The sequence below is a fragment of the Belonocnema kinseyi genome, chromosome 4 (assembly GCF_010883055.1).
Source record: "Belonocnema kinseyi isolate 2016_QV_RU_SX_M_011 chromosome 4, B_treatae_v1, whole genome shotgun sequence".
NCBI classification, from domain to species: Eukaryota; Metazoa; Arthropoda; class Insecta; order Hymenoptera; family Cynipidae; genus Belonocnema; species Belonocnema kinseyi.
In genome coordinates, this window is record NC_046660.1 from 68,844,382 (window position 1) to 68,855,134 (window position 10,753).

At 27.9% G+C, this 10,753-nt stretch overlaps 1 protein-coding gene across 19 annotated transcripts in view; it reads left to right on the forward strand.

The window, feature by feature from the left end:
* LOC117171699 (glutamate-gated chloride channel) overlaps positions 1–10,496 on the forward strand; it is a 151,281-nt gene extending 140,785 nt beyond the window's left edge. For 7 of the 19 annotated variants that reach the window (XM_033359239.1, XM_033359235.1, XM_033359238.1 and 4 more), the window contains 2 exons: positions 4,626–4,742; positions 8,784–10,496. In XM_033359239.1, coding sequence (XP_033215130.1) covers positions 4,626–4,742; positions 8,784–8,930 — 264 coding nt within the window. In that variant the 3' untranslated portion in view covers positions 8,931–10,496. Of the gene's footprint in view, positions 1–4,616; positions 4,743–8,783 lie in introns of all 19 variants that reach the window. The other 12 variants (XM_033359236.1, XM_033359243.1, XM_033359252.1 and 9 more) reach the window with 5 other exon arrangements.
* Positions 10,497–10,753: the final 257 nt, after the last annotated feature.

Below are 10,753 nucleotides of genomic sequence, written 5' to 3' on the forward strand. Positions count from 1 at the left end.
TATATCTAGTCGGGAGTGGTGCTGACTGAAAACAGATGATTTGGAGCGATTCGCGCGCCATTTGTTGGTCATTCTAAGGACTTATTGAACTACCCTCATATTTATAGGAGCTTTATTTTTTAATTTCACAAAATTATTGTCCTTACAAGCGGTTAAACTTATTTTCAGTTGTTTGCTTAGTTTTATCCATTTTTTCTGTATTTTATATTTGAACCACTGATATATCAACGGACATTTTTAAAATAAATTTGATTTTCATTATAATTTGCAATTAATTTGTTTTTAAAATTTTTATTATAAATATAATTTTTGTTACCCAAATCAGTAATTGTTGACTTTGATGACTTTACCGAATTTTCGCGCAAATTGAAACTTTTTCGAAAACCATGTATATTAACGTATTTTCAGGCGCTGCCTATAAATATAACCTGTATAATAATCACAAATCACTTTTTCAAGGTCATTTTGAAAAAGGTTATGAAATTGCTAAAAATTACTATTGTATATAAGCAAATTTTGTAAATAAACTTTGAAATTTATTAATGACATAAAATGTATTTAGCATATTATTATTTTAATGTACTGACGGCAATTTTTAATATTTACTAATCGAATATCAAACATTAGTTAGCTTTTTAATAATAAAATGAATCACCTTCAAATATTTATAAGAATTAATTTTCTAATATTTAGATTCATAAGGTTCTAGATGTTGCAATTTATCAATAATTATTTGAATTCATTGAATTAATTAAAATCTAATAACATTGAACTTTAATGATATATTTGATCAATTCACATTTCTTTCAGTATATTACATTTCTTCTTACATTGTTTCGGTCTGAAATTTTATTTAAAAAAATGTTAATATAAACAAATTTCGATTAGTTTTGTGTTTATTCAGAGAAATACAAATGTTTTATTGAAAATTGATCAAAGTGAGTATAAAGAGATTATAATTCGGTGTAAACCCAGAAACGAAAAAAAATATTCCTTTAAATTGTTCAAACTATAAAAGGGGTAAGGTATGGCAGGAATTCTATCTTCTCTTTTCCAGCACAAAAAATTACCATTTTATATTAAAAAAATGTAAACATTTATAATTTGTTAATGAAAGCAAATTTATTCAACATATTATAATTTTATAGTGCTAATTAAATTCATATTTAACTTACACTATTCTAATATTTAAAATTATTCATTTATTAAATATTAAAAATTATCTGGAAATTATAAAGATTCTCTAAAGTTTTTAAAATCTATTGATATTTGACATTGATGAAATTTTTTATCAATTCAACTTTCTTTCAATACAATATATTTCTTTATTCTAAAGTTTGATTTAAAAAGAAATTTTACAACAAAAATGTTTTTGATTATTGTTTTTTCTTGTTAGGAAAAATACAGATTTGTTTGTAAATAAATTAAAAAGTGGTTATAATTCCATCAAAAACCGAAAACAAAACCGAAACGAAAAATTAAGATTTCATATTAAAAATCTGTATGGACATTTATAATTTAGTAATGAAACAACATTTATTAACAATACTATAATTTTAAGTTTAATTATAATAATTTTTAATTTTGACTATTCCAGTATATACATATATATATATATATTACATTTTTTCTAAAATTCAATTTAAAAAAGAATTTAAAAAATGTTTGATTCTTTTGGTGTTGTTTTTTTCAAAAAAATACAAATGTCTTTTTTAATCAATTTATTAAAGTGTCCATAAAATTGATTGTTCACAATTTCTCAAGCTGGAAAAGAGGTGGCAGAGTAACAGTATTCCCCCTTCCCTTTTCCAGCTGAAAAAATCACGATTTTGTAGAAGAAAATGTCTATAAATATTTTTAATTTATGAATAGAACAATAATTATATAACACAATACAATTGTAATGTTAATTGTAACAACTTTAAATTTTGACTATACGAATATTTTTAATTGGTCAACTGTTTATTTTTAAAATTATTCAACAATAATTAAGATTCATTAAAATAATAAAAACCTATCAAAACTAAAGATTAATGAAATCTTTTTTTATTTCAAATTTCTATTTATATAATATTTTTGCTCTTATATTTTTTTGTTCGGAGTTTAAAAAAAGTGTTGAGTTTTTTTAGAAAAATATTGAAAGCCTAATATACAAAAATTATGATTATTTGAAAAACGCAGAAAATTATTTTTAAAAATCACTGAATAATAGAATATATTTAATTTGTCTAATTCTAGATGAAAAATACAAATTCTTATTTTTGCACCAACTGATATTGTACTTTTGGACCAGATACAAGTTTTTGCAAAAGGTTTCCGACCATTTATTAAAAAATTACGAATAGTCATCCGAGTAAACAGTTTTACTGAAGGACATCTAATAGACCCTTTATATTTGGTTTTATTTTAATCAAAACACTACTAAGGCCCCTTTTTGACAAACAGTATCAGTTGTAAACAAGAATCTACACGTCAGGTTACATAGAACAAAAATAAAATATTTATAAAACATGTATGAAGAAAGTAGCTTTTTCAAGTCACTTTTTTGAGATCAAAGTGAAAATAATTATTTTCTAGTTTCTGATAGAGAATAAATTCAATATGCAAATAAACAATATTTACTTGAAAAATACATTTCTTGTGTACCTGACATCTGACATTCGTGAAAATCGTGATAGCGAAATGCACGAAATCGTTTATCGTAAATTCTGTTATATGAAATGAGCGAACCACTTTTAGCAGGACGAATTTCTCTGATCGAAGCCGGATCTTTCATAAGATTAAAATAACATTTTTAAATATAAGATTGTATCTAGTAATTTTTAAGTTCCTAATTTTTTGGTTTGATTTGGGGAAATAGCTTTGAGGAATTACAATTATATTGGATATGATTCAGATATCCGAAATCCCTGAATATTAATATCTTTAACTAAATAATAATTACAAATACTTGTGATAGGGCTGCAGTAATAAAAGCGTACAATTATTATTCACTATTCGGTGCTCAATATAAACCGAAATTAACTGATGCGCAAGGTATCATGGGCTTACTGAGGAAGCAGACCGCAGGGAATTTGGAAAACCCACCAATTGTACCTGATTTTTATCATTTATCAGTCATCTCTATCCGTTTTATCTATTACATTGATGAAAAATTAAAATTTTTTGTTTTAGTTTGCTGGTTCTATTCTTACTAAATTTAGGAAAATAGCAGAAAATATGAAGTTATTTATTGTTTTATTTACTAATGTTTCATATAGTGAATATGCATATATGAATATTTTTAGTTTGTTTCTCTATTAATCAAGATTACGAAATTTCAGAACCACTATTCTTCGAAAACAAAAAATTCTTTTCTTAAAATGTTGCTTTTACACTATATAATTTAAACTTTTATAGTGTAAAACAAAATGTTTCGTATGTGTGACAAAAAATTATTGAATATGACAATAAGATTTGTGGAAAACCGAAAATGATTTAGGATTTATTTTAGAAAATCAATTTAAAATTTTTAAGATTTCAAAACATCTAAAAAATCTACATTTATTTTTAAATTTGATTATAAAATGTATTACTTTAAAAGATATTTAGAAGTTTCTGAAATATTACAAAATAAACTAAATCTAAAACAGATTTCAAAATAAATTAAATTTTCCAAGGGCTTGCAAAATTGAAAACAAAATGTAAATGTTTAAATATTTCTAAAAAAAAAGAAGCTTTTCAAGAATTTGTACATTTTTTTAAAGTATCAACAAAATTTCCCATGATTTCTGTGAAAACTTGTCACGATTTTTGATTTTCAAAAATGTATTTGATGAAAAAATTCCAAAAGATTTCAAAATTATTTTTTCCCAAAATTTAAAAAAAATGTCAAATTTTTCATCTTTTTAAGATTTCAAAAATTAATCTAAAGAAGGAGTTATTTTAAAAGATAGCTCGATGCTTTTAGAACATTAAAAAATCTTTCAAAACTTTAAAATATTTTTAAATCATTAAAACAGACCGTAGATTTTTAAAGACTTTGCACAAAAAAATTTACAAGTTTAAACAAAAATTAAAAAGCTCTCAAGGATTTTTAAAATTGTCAAGATGAATCCGGAAGATTAAGGGCAATTTTTCCAATTCTGCAGCATTAAAAACATAAGGAAAAATTCGAAATTTCAAGCAAAATTTTCGAATTTTTTAAGTGTTAAAAGAGATTACGAATTTGATAAATAAGTATAAACTTGAAAACAAACATAAATTATATGAAAGTGTCTCGCCGTCAGAAAATTCGGGATGAGTAGTCAAATATTTTTTATAATCTCGGACTTATTAAATATTTTTTATTGCTTCTAAACTATGAGCCCCAATATACTATAAGTTAACCCGAATTTTACATTTTATTATTTTAAATCATAAAAACTTTTGACAAATGAATAGATTTTCAAAATTAAAATTTTTCATTAAAATGTATTTTTCTCCTCAAATTGAAAAAGCAAAGGCGCACGTAGCGCACGATCGGTGATATTAGATTAATAGAAAAATACGAGTAGTTCAGAGAAATTGGAAAAGTGGTTCGCTCAAAACCCAAAACCTTGAGATTATACTTTTCTGCTACGGAGACCCTGTCGCAGGGTAAAAAGAAACGAGAGGGCAGCAATTCAACCGGAGGTGGAACGGGAGCGAACGAGATAGTCGCCTGTACAAATTGCGGACCAAATCCGTGCACACACACAGCTAACAATGGATGTGCGGCAGAGGTGAGTGCAATGTAATAAGAATACAGAGAAACGTGTTAAACCAAATTATTTAGAAAGCCTTATAAACTTAGAATTAGAGGAAGGAATAATTAAGTTTCACTAACAGGAATAGGGAGTTTTGTTTGATATCATACCCTACCCAGTAATTATTTGTTACCAACCTTATAATACAATTCAGCAATAAAATGCAGAAGCTCTTATAATTTCGTCTGGGTGTGCATTCTATCGTCACCTCTTCATGGGACTTCAAGCGAGATTAAAAAAAGATTTAAAACGAGATTTGAGATGGGATTTGAGAAGAGATTTTAACGAGATTTAATACAAGGTATAAAACAAGATTTGAGACAATATTCAAGTTTCAAAACTAAATTTTAGTGAGAATCGAGATGAGATCCGAGACGTGAGTCGAGACAAGATTCGAGACAATATTCGAGTCGTGAGTCGAGACAAGATTCAAGATGTGAAATTCGTGACGAGATTGAAGTCGAGATTCGAGACGATACTCGAGGCTATGTTGGAGACGATATTCGGAACTATGTTCGAGACGATATTCGAAACAAGATTCGATAAAATATTCGAGCCTAGTTTCAAAACGAGATTCGAGTGTAGAGGCGGGACTTTAGACGAGATTCGAGATTCATGACATCACGAATTTCGAGAAGCGTGACGAGATGTCGTTAAAAAACTCTTTTTTGCAGATGCCTGTTACGTACTTTGAATCATTTTTAACCATTTTTCTTCAAATGAAAAATGTCTATTTCACCAACTTTACCACTTTTCTATTTTTTATGTCACGGTATTTACTAGATATTTATTAGTAAATAATTTATTGTCAATACTTTTTTGTATACTGGTATTATATTGATATTTTTTAAAATAATGTTGCTATTCTTAAGTTGTGATAAAATGACTTTTTAGCCCCGACGGAAGAAAACCATTTTTTTACAACTTAAGAATAAAATCAATGTTTAAAAAAAAATTAATATAATAAGAGTAGATAAAAAATAATTAACATCCAATTATTTACTTATAAATAGCTGGCTTATTGGGTGAATGCACCAATCGGGGACTCTGAAGATCTGAGTTCGAATCCTAGATCCCGGAAAAGTTTTTCATATAGGAATTATTAAAATTATTGTTATATAAGATAAAAATAAAATATATCAATATAATATAATAAGAATAAAGTAAATATCACTGATGTTTTTAACGAAACATTGCATGAAGGTTCAAAAATTGGCAGAGCTGGAACAAGAAATGTACTAGTCGTCTCAAAATTTTGGGCAACCCAGGCACTTAAATCCTTAAAATATTGGCTTTGGAAGTAATAAAGGTTAAAATAAACCATTTTTTACACCTAAAAATTAAGTAAATATAAATATTTCAGCTTCAGAAAACAAATTTAATAGTCAATTCCAATAAAAAAGTTAATACAAAAATTATCAAAAAATACTGGCAGCAGGAATCGAGCCCGGACTCTCCGGTTACAAACTCGGAAGGGCTACCGCAGGATCTAACTTTTTTTCGAGAATGGCTGAAAGATTAGTCTTGTTACGTTAGGATATTACAAGTTCAGTCATGACTTATTATTGAAAGAAGCATGAATTCAAACAAAATTCCGTGAGGTGTAGGTTCACCCTATCTCCTGAAAGGCATAATCACGATCTGCAATTTTTCAGGTGGATTTAAATACATATTTAATATGGCAGATACAAAAGCACGGGATATGGTAGAATATTGCAAGGAAACGTTTATAATTTTGTAATCAAAGGTTATTGCAATATTGTACTGTAATTTTTCTTATTTTCTTTCGCAACATTCCAGTAATATGACAGCAATATTGCAATATAAACCCTTATACTATGTACTTCAATTAATTGAATTAATATTGTATTATCCTTTAATTTTAGATCTTATAATAAGTTAATAAGAAGTTTCAGTTAATTCTATTTTACCCCACTAAGTTTAAAAATAATAACATTGTTGTTTTGAATATATTTAAATGTATTCTTATTTTTACGATTCTTTCCACTTATCTCAAAATAATATCGCTTTGAAACATATTTACGGTAATTGGGAATAATGAATGACAAATTCTTTGGTCGTTCTATTATCTGTAGATTAATAGAAACAGGTGAAGAAAACTGGTTTTGAAACGTAAAGCATTAATGATTTACAAAAGTTCGATGTAAGTAATTCGAAATATGTTAATTCTAAACAGTTCTTTACTTTTAGATTGAATTTTACAAATGAAACATTATTTTTAAAATTGCATCTGTTTTTCCAAAAATGAAAATAAAAAATTTTAGCATTTTTTCCATTGTCTGAAGAACATTTTTTTTTAGATTAGTGTGAATATTAAAAATTTGATATTCAGGGCTTATATATTTTCATACCGATATTACATAAACAAATACTTTGAAATAATAGAAGATGCAGTATTTACGATTTTCAAATTTCAATATTAAAACGTAGCAGTTTTTCAAAATCGAAAGAAAATATATGACATGTCTTTTAAATTCTCAGACGTATTTTGTGCACATAAGCTAAAAATAAATAAAATATTGAAGCAAAGTTTAAGGATGACGTTTTTCGCCTGCACAATTTTGAAATTCGTTCACGTATGTAGTTGACGAAGCGAACTACTACCCTATTTTTTACCTTTTAATTTTATTTTTTCAGATATTCCTTTTTGTCTCCTTTTATCCAATTTTTTTATAAAGTTGTGAACAAAGTAGAGAGTTAAAGAATCATCGAAAATAATAGAGATAGGGTTTATGATTCAATAATAGTCAATAGAATACGATCAAAAATTTTAAGTTAATAAAATAGTATTTTTCAAAGATTTTCAGGGTGAAAAAACAAGCAGTAATTCATTGATTAAGAATGATAAAAAACGGAAGAAAATGTTGTAGAAAAAGGGTAAAAAAAGCTTCCTGGATCATTAGGATAAGAAACGAACTTTTTATTTCTAATAATGAGTGTAATAAGACGCCTTGAAACTGTAACTTTTTCGTTAAAAAAAATGTTTCTTCGTTCAGAATTCATTTTTTCTTTTTTCAATGCAACTATATGTATAATCAACTCTCTCGTAAAAATTCATTCCTTTTGAAAAAAAAACAAATGTTTTCAGTTGGAAATTAAACTATTGTGTTAGAAATGTAGTAGATTGCAACTTAAAATCTGAAGAATTTTATACTGAATTTTATTTTGAACTTGTACATTTGTTTTATTTAAAATAATTTAAAGTATCATCCAGGATTTTGAGGACACCTAAAAACTAGCGATAGAAACACTTACTACTTGTGTTATATCTCAAGAAAAAAAGTGCAAACTAATTTCTAAACAATAGTTTAAAATTTTATTAATTTCTACGTGAAATGAGTCTTATTAAAAATATTATTGATAAACAAGAACGCAATTTGTGGACGAAAAAGAGCGGGCTAATTTCTGATTTTAGTGATTTTAGAGGTTCAACTTCAAATCTGGACAAAATTTTGAAAAAAATTGCAAAAATGGCAAGTAAAGAAAAACTATTCTTAAAATATCTTCTTTAAAAAGGACCTGAAAACTTTTACAGTTTATTTGGCTTATTTTCAAAACAAGAGTTTAAGAATAATTTTTTTTGTGACTTCAAGGTTTTTACCATTATTTTCTTAGATCTTGCTAGGAGTTGAATTTGAATCTTGAAAATGAGCAATAATCAAAAATTATCTCGGTATTTCTTACTAACCAATTCAGTCTCTAATTACAAAAAATACTTTAAGTAGAGCTTATTTGACACGAGATTTGATAGCTTTTCCATGTTTTTAATTGCTTCTTTTTCAGGTGTCATCGTACTTATGGACGGTCACCTGAAAATAGCGTGACAGTTTTTGAAAGGTCCCTTTTCTGAATCAAACTTTTTCATAGATTTTTATTTTTCAATGAATATATTTCCTGTTCAATTTAGGTCGAGAACCGTAGATAGAATAAACTGTAGTAAGGGATGAGCGAAGTGTGCAAAGAATGTCTGGCTGATATTTTAATGACCCTGAGTAGTACTGCTTTGTCCAGGTACGGAAGAAAGAACCACCGCATCCAATCAGGGTGGCAAAGACGATAGATGTAATCGCGAGGATCACATTTCCAGCGGCTTACTTCGTGTTCTTAACATTTTTCTTCATACACTACAAAGGTGTTTCGTAAGCCACCGAAGTCTTCGAGGTTGCTTAAAGGACACTCAGGTCTCTAAGACCCGGCAAATGAATCCAGGCAGCTTCACGTAGTGCCACTGTTGAGGTTACAAAAACGATATTTTTTCGAAAAATCACCTCAAGATTCGCCGAGGAAGTCTTCGACATAATCGAACCAACAAAAAATTGTAACCTCGATGCCGAGTATTAACTAATTAAGGTAGATGTATTTTTGAATGAAATAAAAACAAGGTTCTCGCACGATACGCGTCGGCAAATATCACCTTCAGAAGTGCATTATCATCAGATATTATTTGCGCGACCAGGGTGAGTACTGTGAAAAATCACTCCGAACTTTGAAAATTGTCTTAACCATAACTAAAGTCGACAAACCCTTAAAAATCTGTAAGGGTTTCCGTAATATAACTGAAAATGTCCAAGGGTATCTGGGTCAAGTACCTTAACTTCAACACATACTGAAACTTATAAAACTTATTGAAAGAAACTGAAATTGATAGCAGCTTATCTTTGAAATATTATCTTTAATTTAAGCCAATCAAATTTTTTAAATCCTTACGGGTTCCCAATATATGACTACAAGTTTTCAAGCGTGTTTGTGTCGAGTTTCTACCAACGATCACCACTGACGGTCAGCTCATCTGCGCAAAATCAAGTTTCAGTCGTTTTGCGCAGGAAAGCTGACCAATAGCGGTGATCGCCGCCAGAAGCAGTGACTCAACCCAGACACGCTTGAACACTTTTATTCATATCTCGGAAATTCTTGGATTTTTTTATACTTCTGACGTGGTATATTTTCTGCAAAAGGTCAAATATATCTCAACTAGGGATCATTTAACGCGAATTTAGTAAGATTTTTAACAGCAAAAAAAAATTCTCTCGCCTTTTTTTTAATGATTATTCACGTTCCAAAGTCGGCAGTGATTTTTAATTTCACACGTGGCAGTCGTACCGATAACTTTTGTTTCTGATGTATGACCTTGCAAAATAAAGTCACCACAATCCTGTATAGTATTTCCTTTTGATTTTGAAATTTAATTTCTAATAGTGCACGATAAAGATTAAATATTGAGGAAAACTCAGCGGGAAAGTATTGAGAGCCAGCGAATCATGCGACGCCTTGTAGCCTTATATGATGAACCATCTGATTTGTATATGACGATTATATGCTCGATTATTGATAATTAATGCGTGATATTTGATCCTCTTCTGTATTCTGTGTCCTAATGATTAAAAAGTTAAATTTATGTAAATATCTTGTCTTTAAAATCCACAGTCTGTCTTGCACAAAGCGGTGAATGAGTTGTAACATTTTGTTTAAAGAATTGCTTCATTTGAGCCATACAGTTCCACATAAATATATAATTTTAATTAATAATTAATTAGTATCTTCGAAAAATAATCTTGAGTTAACAGAATAGGCTTAGAAAAATGGATAGTCAGCCTGACCCTTTGTAAGGAATTCTTCTTTTTTAAATTTTCTAAAACGATGACTTGGAAATTCATTTATTCTGGCAACAAATTTCTCAACCTTAACCTAATTGCCAACTTTCTTAAAAAATACTAAGAGGACGCTATGAAGGCTTTTATGCTCAAAATTCGACTTTATAATGTTTTAAAACAATTATTTATACAATTTTAACTATCTCATCTTGTACAATAAACGAATTTCTTCATCAAGGTCTCAAGTTGAGATTGAGTAGTCAAACTCACATCTTTAAAATTTTGTTAAATTATGAAACTTTCAGAAAATATTACTTTCTAAAATAAAAAAGTATACCACTTGAAATTTATTTAAAAAAAATTTGTTCAAAAAAC